General features: G+C 32.7%; 3 protein-coding genes across 6 annotated transcripts; 2 read left to right on the forward strand and 1 right to left on the reverse strand.

Annotated features, from left to right (window-relative positions):
• Positions 1–7: 7 nt before the first annotated feature.
• Positions 8–3,166, reverse strand: LOC123195706 (acyl-carrier-protein phosphodiesterase PptH-like). 4 transcript variants are annotated; one of them, XM_044609514.1, is made up of 7 exons: positions 2,653–3,166; positions 2,408–2,527; positions 1,954–2,007; positions 1,513–1,676; positions 1,108–1,284; positions 552–779; positions 8–170 (listed from the first exon to the last, which is right to left on the reverse strand). In XM_044609514.1, the coding sequence occupies exons 1-6, from the start codon at positions 3,022–3,024 to the stop codon at positions 569–571; spliced, it is 1,098 nt and encodes a 365-aa protein (XP_044465449.1). In that variant the 5' UTR covers positions 3,025–3,166; the 3' UTR covers positions 8–170; positions 552–568. The 4 variants fall into 4 exon arrangements, with proteins under 4 accessions (XP_044465449.1, XP_044465448.1, XP_044465451.1 ...); XM_044609513.1 differs by lacking the exon at positions 8–170 and having other exon boundaries at positions 386–779; positions 2,653–3,165; XM_044609516.1 differs by lacking the exon at positions 8–170 and having other exon boundaries at positions 386–779; positions 2,408–2,483; positions 2,653–2,787.
• Positions 3,167–5,819: 2,653 nt separating this feature from the next.
• LOC123195825 (alpha-galactosidase-like) lies at positions 5,820–10,387 on the forward strand. Its single transcript, XM_044609675.1, has 15 exons — positions 5,820–6,116; positions 6,587–6,645; positions 6,847–6,903; positions 7,001–7,035; positions 7,113–7,216; positions 7,391–7,466; positions 7,562–7,620; positions 8,358–8,423; positions 8,516–8,599; positions 8,675–8,739; positions 8,872–8,954; positions 9,094–9,184; positions 9,313–9,362; positions 9,497–9,637; positions 10,089–10,387. The coding sequence occupies exons 1-15, from the start codon at positions 5,950–5,952 to the stop codon at positions 10,176–10,178; spliced, it is 1,227 nt and encodes a 408-aa protein (XP_044465610.1). The 5' UTR covers positions 5,820–5,949; the 3' UTR covers positions 10,179–10,387.
• A 320-nt stretch (positions 10,388–10,707) lies between these two features.
• LOC123196033 (pentatricopeptide repeat-containing protein At4g35130, chloroplastic-like) lies at positions 10,708–12,957 on the forward strand. Its single transcript, XM_044609914.1, has one exon. The coding sequence runs from the start codon at positions 10,881–10,883 to the stop codon at positions 12,792–12,794; it is 1,914 nt and encodes a 637-aa protein (XP_044465849.1). The 5' UTR covers positions 10,708–10,880; the 3' UTR covers positions 12,795–12,957.
• Positions 12,958–13,827: the final 870 nt, after the last annotated feature.

Here is a 13,827-nt window from a genome sequence, read left to right on the forward strand (position 1 = left end):
ACTGTGCTATATAAATCTACCTTTCATTTATAACCTTACGAGAAAGTGTTACAAAGGATGAATTACTACCTTCAGCAGTTCCCATAAAACAATCTGGTAGTAAGGGGAGTATACAAGATTGTTACGAAAGAGTAATAAATGGAATGAAGGCTTATACAAATTACTGAAATTTTAGTTGTATAGTGGCCTACATTTGTTTCTGTGTCTGTCATCTTTCTCTGTGCTTTTATCTCTTTAATTGGGTCGGTAGCTTCTGAGTCTGTCCACTTCGTGCAACTTCTATCCTGTTTCATGACAACAGAAATAAAAGCCCTGACTCTTGTTTCTGTTACTCTTTCCATCCAATTAGCTCCAATTGGCACACATCAACACACAAATCATACCATGCTATATAAATCTACCTTTCATTTATAACCTTACGAGAAAGTGTTACAAAGGATGAATTACTACCTTCAGCAGTTCCCATTAAACAATCTGGTAGTAAGGGGAGTATACAAGATTGTTACGAAAGAGTAATAAATGGAATGAAGGCTTATACAAATTACTGAAATTTTAGTTGTATAGTGGGCTACATTTGTTTATAAAATCTGGCAACCCATGGAGCAAGTCGAGTGTTATGAGGTGCTCTTGCGTTAGCAGCATAGTAATCAGACCAGTAACAAGGTGAGAGTTTATCAGCATACTTCCCATCAGAATAGATACAAAATGGCAGCCAACTCTCACCTCCATTCATCCTTCTATTCCTCTCTCTAGGGTAAGCCAATGGTGCTTGAACATACCTACATCAAATATATCCAATTACACCCTAGAACAACAATGCCATAGTGCGGAATTAATTATCATCGATGCTACGATAGATTCAAATGAAAAAGAAGAAAGAGTGAACCCTGATAACATCAGAAGTTCAGGGTAAACTCTGGTGTACAAATGACGAAATTAAATGATGCAAAGCAATAATGTAAGTGAAAACTTTATTACATTAATTTTAAGGAACTTTAATGGCATGTTACTAACTGCTACTGCAATAGATTCAATGCAAAAGAGGACTTGCTATACAACATTTTTCAGAAACCTCCATTTCATTTGTGAGTTGGTGAAGTTTAATACCTGATACCATCAAGCACAGCATCCCAGCAGAAGTGGGTGTGACCAAAGACATGGCAGGCAGATGCCCCTCCTTCAACCCCATGTATTGACCTTATACGAACCTCAAGACTATCAGAGCCAATAATTTTTGGGAGTTTCTGATAGAACAGCATCCTCTTCTCTGGACATAGCTCTTGCCTACAACATTAATATACAATTAACAATATGTTAAGGAGAAGGTTATATTACCTTGCAAAATTTGTGAAGCGTCATCTTCAGCATTTATACAAAGAGATTATAGCTTACATATAATTGCAGCAGAAATCAAACTTATTGCAACTAACTATGAGTAGTCAATTATCTATCCCAAGAGAGAAATTAAAAAATGAGTGTCATGCCGTAATTCAGAAAAAGCTTCTGACTAACCTGGGAACAAAGTGAGAAAATGAGATTATTCGGCTACATGTCCTCTGGATCTCCTTGATGACATCAAGTTTTGTTTCATTCAAAGCATCAAAGTACAAAGTCAGCGAAGTATCTCGGTTTGAAAGATCTTCAGGCCATTTGCAAGCTTGGAAGTCCTTACATGCCTACATGTGAAACTAGTTCTCTGAGTTCTGATTGAATAAATAAATTGATACTACTCCATCAACGCTAAGAAATAAAAATGTGAATGAAATTAAAGAAATTAAATACTACCATTTGACCTTATTTAAAATAAGATTGAAACGTGGTAACTTAACATAAATGCTATGCCTTCATGCAAAACAAAGTCTTTCAAGAAATATCTAAAATAAGAGTTTCATTAGAATTTTATAAAATTCAAAGTTTTTGAAACCCTTACGAGGCTAAAAGAAAGTGAATCACCGTCTCCAAAGATGTAACACGAATGCCGGGTATATCCTTTTCTCTATCAAAGCTCTGCAAAAAAATAAGAGGAGTACAATCAAGCATTTGCATCAATCCACATAGCATAGAAAGATAAAATGCACCACTTTGATGAAGCCACTATAACTAGGGATGGATTCTAGCCAAGCCAAGCCTAAGGCTAGCTCAAGTTCAGCTCAAACTCACAATACCCAACTTGAGCTCATTCAAGGCGGTGTACAATGTTGCCGACAGAATAAACAATACTGTCGAGAACAATATAGAGAGAGGGGTGAACAATATCATTGGAAAGACAAGCGAGTCAAGCTTTTGAGCTGAAGTTGGAGCTCCAACTCGAGTTTAGCTCAGCTTAAATTCCCACTCTAAAATTTGTCCATAACCAAGAAGCTAAGAACTAAAAATAAGAAGCAATGTAAAATCAATAACTATTCACCTCATGGTACCAAGAAAACAGAGGAATGATTCCCACACCATCAATTACCACCGGATTAGTCTCAACTCCAAGTCCTCTACAAGCATCAAGCAATTTATTCAGCTTTTCAAGAGAATCAAGCTGAAAGACAAGACATTATATATTCAGAGGACAATTTCAATATCTAGAAATGAAGCATTTACGAAATAATTTAAAAATTATATGCATTCATAAGATAGAAACACCAAGGAAATGATATTTCTTACAAAATCATCTCCCTCATAACGGCACCAGAGATCATGGTTTCCAGGAACAAACAACACGTGTTGAAATCGATCCTTGAGGAGGGACACTGTAAGAATGAAATTGTTGAAAGTCTCAGCCACATCACCAGCAACAATAAGAACATCTTTCTTGTGTCTTTTCGGGGACAAACTTTTAACCCACCTCATGTTCTCCGAGTAGTCAGTGTGTAAGTCGGAAATTACAAATACCCTTAAGCCAGAATCACCTCCAGAAGCCGAGGGAAGTATTTGAGGTCTCTTTAATTGTCTCAGAAAATTTCTGGCTGGTACCTGTTTGTTGAAATGTCTCTGAGAAAAACTTAGACGCCATGGGCTCAAACTCACAAACACCATCTGAAAAGTCAGCCTGAACTCAAGCTCAAGGAAACTGATGAAATTGAAGACAAGTATCCTGTGGGATAGAAATCTGACTTTGGTTTCCTTACCAAAAAAAAAAAATTGACTTCGATTTTTTTTTCCCTGTACACTACGAAATACTTGTCCCCATTTTTAAACCCACATATTTTAACATGTAACATTTATACCCTTATAGTTTCGTAATGCAATACATTAAATAATAGGGAGAACTCTTTTCCCACCCAAGGTTTACCTTAATAACCTTCTACACCTTCAATTTTAGAAATACAGTTTATCTTAATGACACTTTACACCCCTTAAGTTTAGGAATACAGTTATCTATCCGTAATCCAATTTAACTTTCCAAGTGTTTTATTTTATAACAATAATCTAAACATGTGTCATTGTATGATAAAGAAATATTCAATCACATGATAACACTTAATCTGTATACACAAATTATGTATCAAAAATAGGTATACATAGTTTTATTGTTAAATTATTCATAAAATTGACATAATAATATCTTACTAAATTATTCATAAAAATTGGTCTAATAATAGATAAATAAATTATTTTAGAATAAAATAAAAAATTAACAATCATATCCCTCAATCATATTTTAAAGAAATAATTCCAATGATAAAGCCAGTTAGCCCTTTAATAGCAAGGCCACCAACTCGGCCGCTTAATTTTTCTGCATTTCTTCCATTGACATGGTTCTATTTTCTTCTTTAGGCGTCCAAATTGTAAACTGAAGATTATTAACTTTAAAAATCAGTTAATATCTTTAGGAAGGAATTCAATCCAAGTTGCTCAATCTCGAGTTGAACAAGTTGACTAAGCCGTTTAGAACATTCAAGTTTAAAATAATTAGATGTAATTCAAAATTAAATTGTTTTCTATCGAATTCGAATATTAACTCATTGATGTCAAGGCATGTTAAGAGACCCGCCTTGTAAAATCCATATACATAAATACTACCCTCTCGAAATTTGCTTTGATTTTCCAGAGATCGTATCGGAAGAAGAGATTTGCATCATTAATCTTACAACCACCCCAAATGTATATTTGAAACGATCAGTTTTCTGGCTACTTGCGTTTTTCCTCCATTCTTCACTTGAAAGGTTGTTGAAGCACTCTTCTGCTGCTTTTAAGCTATTTTTCACTTCCCCCTGTGAGATTGTCAAGTATGTATTCTATAAAATGAAACCTGTTTCTATTTAAATTAACCAAAGAGTAATACTACATGCATTAATAGTGAATACGAATACGGATATATTTAGATTATTGTTATCAAAATATTTACGACAAAAGATTATCAAAACTTACGACGGATGAATGGGAGGATACCCAACACTTGGATTGTTGAAGTATGGTCTGTATCATCTCTGTGGCCAAAAATTCAATCAATTAGATACGATGAATATTCATATAATAAATCAATTATCATCAAATTATCCTGTCCTACTTGCGAATTTTATGCTTGAACACAATGCCTGAATATCTCTAGTTATGTAGGTCTCTGGTATTAAATTTTCCTCTGAAAAGAAAAAAAAAAAAATGAAATAACGATGATCATAGCCTAATCAAGGTAAAAAAGACGAAAAGGTTGAACCACTAGACTCAGACGACAGCGATGAACCTGCAGCAGCAGCCTTGGATGTGAAGGGACACTTGTAATTCCTCGATGAACTTAAACTTCTTCTCGATGGCGTTTCATGGTTTAGAAGCAAAGGGGTGCTGTTTTTGCTGGAGGTTGAAGATGAAACTTTGAGGCTATAAAACTTGGAACTTGTGCTAAATCTAGTGGATTTGATGGAAGAAACATTGCCGTGAAGGTTTTGTTCCCGTTGTGTAAACGATAAAAAGGGTTTTGATTTGAAGGACAGAGTGGTTGTCACGGCCAATGTATCAGAAACTAGGTTTCTTCTTCCACAAGCTGAACTAGGATTAGAGGTTTTATGTGTACTTGCTTACAAAGGAAAAACAATAAAAAGATGGGCTTATTATATTTATGTAAAAAAATATCTTAATTATTTATTTTAAGTATATAAGTAAATACACATTTAATTAGATAATAACACATAATTTATAAAGCCATAATGGGAAAATTCTATCTTATTTCGATATTTTTTAAATATTTATATTATTTTCCTTTTAAGATTGTTTGTATACCATGAAGAGGCTCTAGCGTAGTGTTTTAAAATTCAGACAGTAAGTGACAACTTTGGTTTGAATCACGGTGCAATTGCCATTTATTATTAAATATTAATGATTTACCAAAAGTTGAAGTAAAACCTTGAAAGACTAGGTTAAATTTGTTACCATGTAATGGAGTTAATTTTGTAAAGAGATGGCTGCATTTTGTATTTCTCATTTTCCTTCACTGCCTCAGCAGCTAAGAAGCCCAGTGCAGCTCAAACAAGGGGCGAATTCAAGTCTGAACTTTGAGCATGAACCTACTTGAGCTTGGCGAGTTTAAAGAACGTGAGTTTGCGCTTAAACTTGAAACGATGGATGATGTTTGAGCTCGCTTTGCATAAACTAAGTATAGTAGATTAAAATAATATAATTTTTGTGTTGTTTACAAAATGTAACATTAATGCAAATCAATGTTATTTTATCTGCATACGTCAGTCACTTATAAGCCTATCAAACCAAGCATTCCCACTATTCAAGCTTGCATGGGCTTTGTACTATATGTACAAGTTCAAACTCATAAAGCCCAACTTGAGCTTGCATGGGTATTTTGGCCATTTTTTATAATTTCCTATATCTTCGTATGCACCAACCACCTTCAAATGTTGACTTCGATGTCGTCTTTTTCCTTCCTGTTCTGATTTCATATGCTCAGCCAGAACTAGAAGTTCGCATACAGAGATTGAAGAAGTTTATCTTTTTCCTCTTTCTTTTACAGATATGGGTTCTTCAACGAGGGGCTTGGAGGTGCTGTTGCTAGGCTTGTGTTTGCTGATCTTTAATGCTGGCCATGGCCATGGCAGCAAGCTCAGAATGGGATCTTATTTGAAGACCAATACTCGCAGAAATCTCTTGGATAATGGACTCGGTCGAACTCCACAGATGGGGTAAGTAGTATGTCTATGATTCACAGGATTTGATATTCACCATTATCTATCATACATGCATACATACATACATTCAAGCATGTATGTATCACAAAATTTGTAAAATAATCAAAATATTTTATTTAAAATATTAAACTGATATGATGAAAGAGTGTTATCCTTATTTATGTATTACCGTTATAATAAAATAATATATTATCTAAATATTTAATTAAAAATTCATATAATTTTATTGAGCATCATTCATTAATTTGGAGGTAAGGTTTCAACCACTAGATTATTCAGGGGATAAGATGCAAACGTAACAACTACCTGTCCCAATAATTACGCTTTAATGCTTGAATATTTTGATATATTTTTGTCTGTTTATTATATAATCTAATATTGGTTTACTTTGGATGAATATTCAAGATTTTGTTTTTGCAATAGTAAAAAAATTTGACGCTCAGAATATTTTTACTGACCAACAGATGGAATAGTTGGAATCATTTCCAGTGTAAAATCGAAGAGAATCTGATCAGGGCAACAGGTAAATATTATTTCGACTGAGCTTTGTTTTATTTTATTAAAAAGATTTGAGTGTAACAAATTTTTATATATATATATTTTTTATTGAATAGATTATATATTTACTTTTTTTATTTTAAATATGTCAAATTATATGTTCAATAAGAAATTATTAAAAAATTTAAGAATTTAATTTTTTTTAATTATATGAATGATATGACAGCGGACGCAATGGTGTCATCGGGGCTTGCTGCCGTAGGATATGAATATATAAACATAGGTAAAATTTTATGTTTATCTTGCCCCTTTCTTTCTTTTTTTTTGGGGGGGGTTAAAAATAATAGATTAATTATTTTAATTAATTAATTTGTTTAAAGATGATTGCTGGGCTGAACTTAATCGAGACTCTCAGGTACACAAATCTTTATTAATTATTTTTAATCAATTATTAGTTGTTAATTATTGCTAATTAATCACTAATTTCCGCAGGGAAATTTGGTTCCTAAAGCTTCAACATTTCCCTCTGGAATCAAAGCTCTAGCAGATTATGTTCACGCCAAAGGCCTAAAGCTTGGAATTTACTCTGACGCTGGGTATCCGATTTCCCGCATGCTTTCATATAATATATGATATATTTAATAATTTTCGATATGATCGATTAATATAACAGAACACATAAAAATCAGTTTTAAAATGAATATTTTTTATTTGAGTTGGAGTTGACACATATGAAGTTATTCATTTTATTTATTTATTTTGTTGTGAAGAATTCAAACTTGCAGTAAAACTATGCCTGGATCATTAGGGTACGAGGAAAAGGATGCAAAAACCTTTGCTTCTTGGGTACGTATGTGTGGGATTAATGTTGATATGAATAAATATATGTTAATTACTTTTTAATGGATGATTAATTTTCTCTAATTAACTTATTAACTCAGGGAGTTGACTACTTGAAGTATGATAATTGCCAAAATGATGGTACAAGCCCTAAGGAAAGGTATATATTTTTCATAAAGTAAATAATTACATTTTAACATATTTTTGGTCTAGGAGATCATATCAAAGGGCAAATTTGAGTTGAATCGAGTTTGAATAATGATTTATTTAAGTTCAATTCAAACATAGAATGATCAACTCAAAATCAAATATAGTTTAAGGGTGTATTTAAGCTAAATCAATTCAAATTCAAATCTGTGTTTGGTTTAAACGAGTTGAATTTAAGTGAAAATTTCAATTTTGTGATTCGATTTAAATTTTTCTTATTTATCTCTCTAATGATATTATTCACTCCATTGGTTACATTTTTCATTCTATTATAAACCTTCTGACAAAATTGTTTCATAGCTCAATGAGCTCAAATTGAACATTGAAGATTAGAGTAAGATCTTGTTTAAGCTCCTTTAACGCAAATTCAACTTGTTTATCTCACTAATGACATTTTTCGCTCCGTGATAACATTGTTTATTTTATTGGCAACCCTCTAATAAAGCTATACTCAAATTCGAACGAGTTTGAATTGACCTTTCTTTGAGTTTTACTCAATTCAAATCTACCCCTAATTCAACTTGTTCAATTGATGAATAATAACACTAGAGAATAAAAAGAATCATAGAAGAAGAATCATTGGAGCCAAACAATAATCCGGTCTCCATTTGGCTTGAATTGCATCTACCCATAATTATATCTCTTAACAATCTTCAATATCTACTGACTTGGTAATATTGTATCAATCAGATACCCGGTAATGAGTAAGGCATTGCTGAATTCTGGAAGACCTATCTTTTTCTCATTGTGCGAATGGTGAGACATGTACCCTTGTATCTAAATACCAAGTTCATAAATATTTTTACTATATATTATAAATCAAATAAGAGATATACATATATGTACAGGGGACAAGAAGATCCTGCAACTTGGGCACCAGAAATTGGAAATAGTTGGAGAACCACCGGAGATATTCAGGACAATTGGGACAGGCAATTTTTCACATTAATCAATTAAAATTATCGTATAATTTTTGGATAATCCAATTATCCTCTGTGGTGAAACAGTATGACATCTCTAGCGGATCAAAATGACAAATGGGCTTCTTATGCTGGACCTGGAGGTTGGAATGGTAATTATCAAGTAATATCTGAGGGGTAGTAAAGATATTACAGGTTCACTGCAATTGAACTGGATATTGTTTGATTGGTGTTCAATTTAATCTTTAAAAATTATAACTAAATATATAATTTGGTTAATTCAGACCCTGACATGCTTGAAGTTGGAAATGGAGGGATGACAATTGAGGAATATCGTTCACATTTTAGCATTTGGGCTCTTGTCAAGGTACTTTCTATATTCCGTATTTCTTATAAATTTTGGTTTTTTTTTTTTATAAAATATAAATTAATTGTTAGTATCAATTAACGTTAAGAAAAAATCATATATATATTTAATTTATATTTTTATTTTGTTGACTCGATAGGCTCCTTTGTTGATTGGGTGTGATATTCGAGCAATGGACAACCAAACTTACCAAATATTAAGCAACAAAGAAGTAATTGCAGTAAATCAAGGCTAATTTTATTTTGAATTTTGTTCAAATTCATTCGAATTTGAATTATTCGAATCTAATCAAACCATCGAAAGAATTGCTAATTAAGATAATATTATAAAATAATATTTTTTTTTTCTCATGGAACAGACAAACTAGGAGTTCAAGGGAAAAAGGTCAAGAAAGACGGGGATCTTGAGGTTAGTTTTTTTTTTTTTTTTGCCCTTTTATAATTATATATTCTTTAATTATTAGAAGATTAATCCCTGTTCTATTTTACTCTTAATTATTATTATTATTGTTATTATTGTAATAATTATTATTTTTATTGTAGGTATGGGCAGGCCCATTGAGTGGCCATAAGATAGCACTTGTATTATGGAATAGAGGTGCTTCTACAGAAAATATTACAGCTAATTGGGCTGATATTGGCCTCAATTCATCAACCCTGGTTGATGCTAGAGATCTATGGGAGGTAAAAACAAAACAAAACAAATTTCATTTATTATTATTATTAGGGTTAAAATTAATCTAAACTGTTCGAATTTGAATTCACAGTTGGATCAAACAAATCAAGGATTAACCTTATTTTTATAAGCAAACTCATATTCATGCTTGAATTGTATAAGTTAAGTTTGAATTAATGAATGGGCTTGTTTTATAAACAAGCTGAATTTGAATCAATCTGAATATTTGAGTTTGACTAGACTCTAAGCTAAATTTGAGTATTAATTCATATATTTTAAATTAATTTTTTTATATATAAATCAATTTTGAGTTGAGTCTTATTTGAATTTGATTTGGATGTAATCCAACCCTACTTATAATAATTAAAATTATTATGGGTTATATTATAATTTGCAAATTTATGTTTTTTAATGCAATTATTTATTATTTAGTAGCTAATTGTAATTAATTTAATGCAGCATTCAACTAAATATTCCGTCAAGGGCCAATTGACGGCAATGGTGGAATCTCATGCCTGTAAAATGTATGTGTTGAGCTCGGAGAATTGAAGAAGAAGATGAGGACTACAAATATTGGATATTTGGAGGACTGGAGCATAAAAATAAAGGAAATACAAATGTTGTTGATTTTGCACTTTTGGTTGGTTTAACCATTGAACTACCACTAAATAAAAAAAAAAATGATTTACAGAAAAATGTAAATTTCATAAAATACTATGTTTTATAAATTTATGTTTAATCAAATTAGATTTGCTCGAGGATATTTATATTTTTTTTTAAATTATTTTTATTAACTCTCCATGTTGTTGGTGAGTTTATCATAAATCGCAAAATTATGAGTTATATCCTTACAAGTTATGACTTTTTCAGTATCCATTGGACATGTCTGACTACCACAATTCAAGGTACCAAAATCAATTATCATTTTAAGGCAAAAATAAATAAATAATTTATTAAAATAATTTATTATTTAAAATTTATTTAAATCATGATTTTTTTTTTTATATACACCAGGACTCAGGTAGATCTAGTTGTGGGTAAAATAGATTTGGGTTGAAAATAAGTTACATAAGAGACTCACCCATTTTGCCACGGTGTATATCAGTTTTTTTTGTCATTTGTGTAAAATCCCTAGTAACTTACAGAGTTTCACAATAAACATGGTGGAGCAATGAAAGCCAAGGTCCCTTTTTCTCCTTGTTCTTCAAAGCACAAGAAAGGTTGAAACTTTGATCAGATTCCAGCGTGTAAATGCGATATCTCAGAAGACCCTTGTACAAATGGAACTTGATGATCCGTGACTCTACCAACAATGGCTTCTTCACACAAACTTTAAACATTTACTCTTCCATGTTACAAGCTGGACTTCAAGCCAATAACTTCACTTTCCCTTTGCTCCTCAAAGCGTGCGCTAACGTAAACTCTTTACGCCTCGGCACTTTGCTTCATTCCCATGTCCTTCAACTGGGTTTTCAACTAGACCCCTTTGTTCAAACGGCTCTGATTGATATGTACTCTAAATGCTTGAATCTACAGGCTTCAAGAAAAGTGTTTGATGAAATGCCCTTAAGAACCCTCGTGTCTTGGAACTCTATGATTTCTGCTTACTCTCGTGCTTCTTTAGTTAATGAAGCGGTTTTGGTGCTAAAAGAAATGTGGGTTCTTGGTTTGGAACTGAGTGCTTCTACATTTGTAAATGTCGTGTCTAGTTGTAGTAGTCTTGGACAAGGCTTATCAATACATTGTTGCGTGTTTAAACTTGGACTTTTGAGTGATGAGATTGCTTTAGCTAATTCTGTTATGAAAATGTATGTGAAATTTGGTTGCGTTAATGAAGCCCGTTTGATCTTTAATGAAATGGGAGAAAGTTCCATTATTTCATGGACAATAATTATCGGTGGGTTTGTGAATGTTGGGAAAGTTGGTGAAGCTTTTGGTGCTTTCAACCAAATGAGAAGGACTGGTTTGAGACTAGACTCGGTCGTGTTTGTGAACCTCATTTTGGGTTTTGCACAACAGCCGAACTTTTTGTTAGCTTCATTGATTCATTCTCTTGTTCTGAAATGTGGATGTGAGGAGGAAGATCCCATTGACAATTTGCTAGTCAGCATGTATATAAGATGTGGTGATCTGGGGTCTTCGCGAAGAGTATTTGATATGGTATATGAGAAAAATGTGTTTTTGTGGACATCGATGATTGGAGGGTATGCTCGGTTGGGTTATCCTGCCGAGGCACTGAATCTATTTAAAAAGTTGTTGAGGACATCTGTTAGACCCAATGAAGCAACCATGGCTGCGGTACTTTCAGCTTGTGCTGCTTTGGGATCACTTACCACGGGCAAGGAAATTGAAGAGTACATTTCGGTAAACGGGTTAGAGTCGAATAGGCAAGTTCAGACCTCTTTGATACATATGTTCTCGAAATGTGGGAGCATAAAGAAGGCAAAAGAGGTGTTTGAGAGGGTGACAGATAAAGACTTGGCTGTTTGGAGCGCCATGATAAATGGCTATGCCATTCATGGGATGGCAGATGAGGCTGTTAGTCTCTTTCAAAAGATGCAACATGAAGAAGGTATACAGCCTGACACCGTGGTTTACACAAGCTTATTATCGGCATGCAGCCATTCTGGACTGGTAGAAGATGGATTGAGGTATTTTCAAAGTATGCAGAATGATTTTGGAATAGAACCTAGCTTAGAACATTATATATGCTTGGTAGATCTTCTTGGCAGAGCTGGTCAGTTTGATTTGGCTTTAAAAACAATCCAAGAGATGCCAGTCCAAGTACAAGTTCATGCATGGGCTCCATTACTTAGTGGATGCAGGAAACATAGTAACATTGAGCTGGGAGAACTTGCAGCCGGAAAGTTGATGAATTCAAGTTCTCTAAGCACCGGCAATCATATTTTGATGGCAAATTTGTATACATCTGTGGGCAAGTGGAAAGAGGCAGCTACAGCAAGAGGCCTGATAAATGATAAACAATTGGTAAAAGAAGCTGGCTGGAGCCAGGTTGAGATGGATGGCTCTGTCCATGTATTTGTTGCTGGAGATGAGTCCCATCTCCAGTCGGCTGAAATCTACAAGATCCTCGAGGATCTAAATGTTATGATATTAGAGGCAGGGTATGCCGCAAAAAGGGGCACAGACTTATCATCACTTTGAAGCAGAAATCATCCTATGTTCCTTTTTTTATTGTAAAGTTTTGACAAACAAGTGAGATTCATTTGTTTATTTGAAAATAAAAGAAATAACTGAAATTTTTGTACTAGTGAAGAGAAACCATCTTATTTTTCTTGGTAAATAGATCACTAATTTTGAGCTTTTACACAGTAGTCTCCAGCTTTTCTGTTTGGTGGGTTTTAATTCTTCTTGATGGTTCATATTTATGTAATTGTGTCCTTAATTGAATTCAAGTTGATAAGCTGTTGAAAGGTGTCATCCTACTGATGTCTGATTATGTTATTAGTATTTCTTATTATAATTTGTCAACCTAACAATATTGCATATAAAAAGTCTAGTCTCAAGCCTCTTACAATACTTTTGTAAGACAAGATACATGGGTGATAATGTAAATACATTAATTGAATATCAAAACTCAAATATAATAAATCTAAACAAATTCCGTTATAAGGAAAATGGATAATTGTTTGCTTCTTATATTTGCACAAATCCTATCCTTTTTTGTCAATATTTTCAAATGTTAAAATTCCTAGCCCTGTGATTGTTTTTCTTTCATGGATATTAATTTTTTGTGGAATAATAGGGAAATATAGAGTAAAATCTATGGGGTATTTCATAAATCATCGAAATGACATGGGCTCTGTTGATGTAACAGAAAACTATAAGGGTATGTTTGGTCAAAGGTTTTTAAGATTACCTTGGTAATCTATCTTTTTTTCCCTTGTTTGGTTTGTAAATCTTCTATTACCAATACTGACATAGTAGGTAATATAGGTGGTAATCTGATTACCTCCTTCACCTTAGGTATTTAAAGATTATTGAGATAATCTTTAGTTTATTATAGAAAAATTATTATTTATTAATTTTTTGAGATAAAAATAATTTTATTTTTAATTAATATGACAAACAATATAAAAAATATTTAAAAATAATTATATTCAATGGCATTTAAGTAAAATATTTTACTAATAATCTTTTATTACCTTTAACCAAACACAATAATTATTTATATCTA

The sequence above is a fragment of the Mangifera indica genome, chromosome 14, assembly GCF_011075055.1.
Source record: "Mangifera indica cultivar Alphonso chromosome 14, CATAS_Mindica_2.1, whole genome shotgun sequence".
In the NCBI taxonomy this organism is placed as follows: domain Eukaryota; kingdom Viridiplantae; phylum Streptophyta; class Magnoliopsida; order Sapindales; family Anacardiaceae; genus Mangifera; species Mangifera indica.

Bases quoted from the DNA above. Each gene is read 5' to 3' on its own strand.
- LOC123195825 (XM_044609675.1), top strand. From the start codon at position 5,950: ATGGGTTCTTCAACGAGGGGCTTGGAGGTGCTGTTGCTAGGCTTGTGT. The intron at 8,740-8,871 runs GTAATTATCAAG...TGGTTAATTCAG, and splicing joins TGGACCTGGAGGTTGGAATG to ACCCTGACATGCTTGAAGTT. The intron at 8,955-9,093 runs GTACTTTCTATA...TTGACTCGATAG, and splicing joins GCATTTGGGCTCTTGTCAAG to GCTCCTTTGTTGATTGGGTG.
- LOC123195706 (XM_044609514.1), bottom strand. From the start codon at position 3,024: ATGGTGTTTGTGAGTTTGAGCCCATGGCGTCTAAGTTTTTCTCAGAGA. The intron at 2,008-2,407 runs GTGAATAGTTAT...ATTTTTTTGCAG, and splicing joins TGTTTTCTTGGTACCATGAG to AGCTTTGATAGAGAAAAGGA. The intron at 1,677-1,953 runs GTGATTCACTTT...TTTCACATGTAG, and splicing joins GTGTTACATCTTTGGAGACG to GCATGTAAGGACTTCCAAGC.
- LOC123196033 (XM_044609914.1), top strand. From the start codon at position 10,881: ATGCGATATCTCAGAAGACCCTTGTACAAATGGAACTTGATGATCCGT.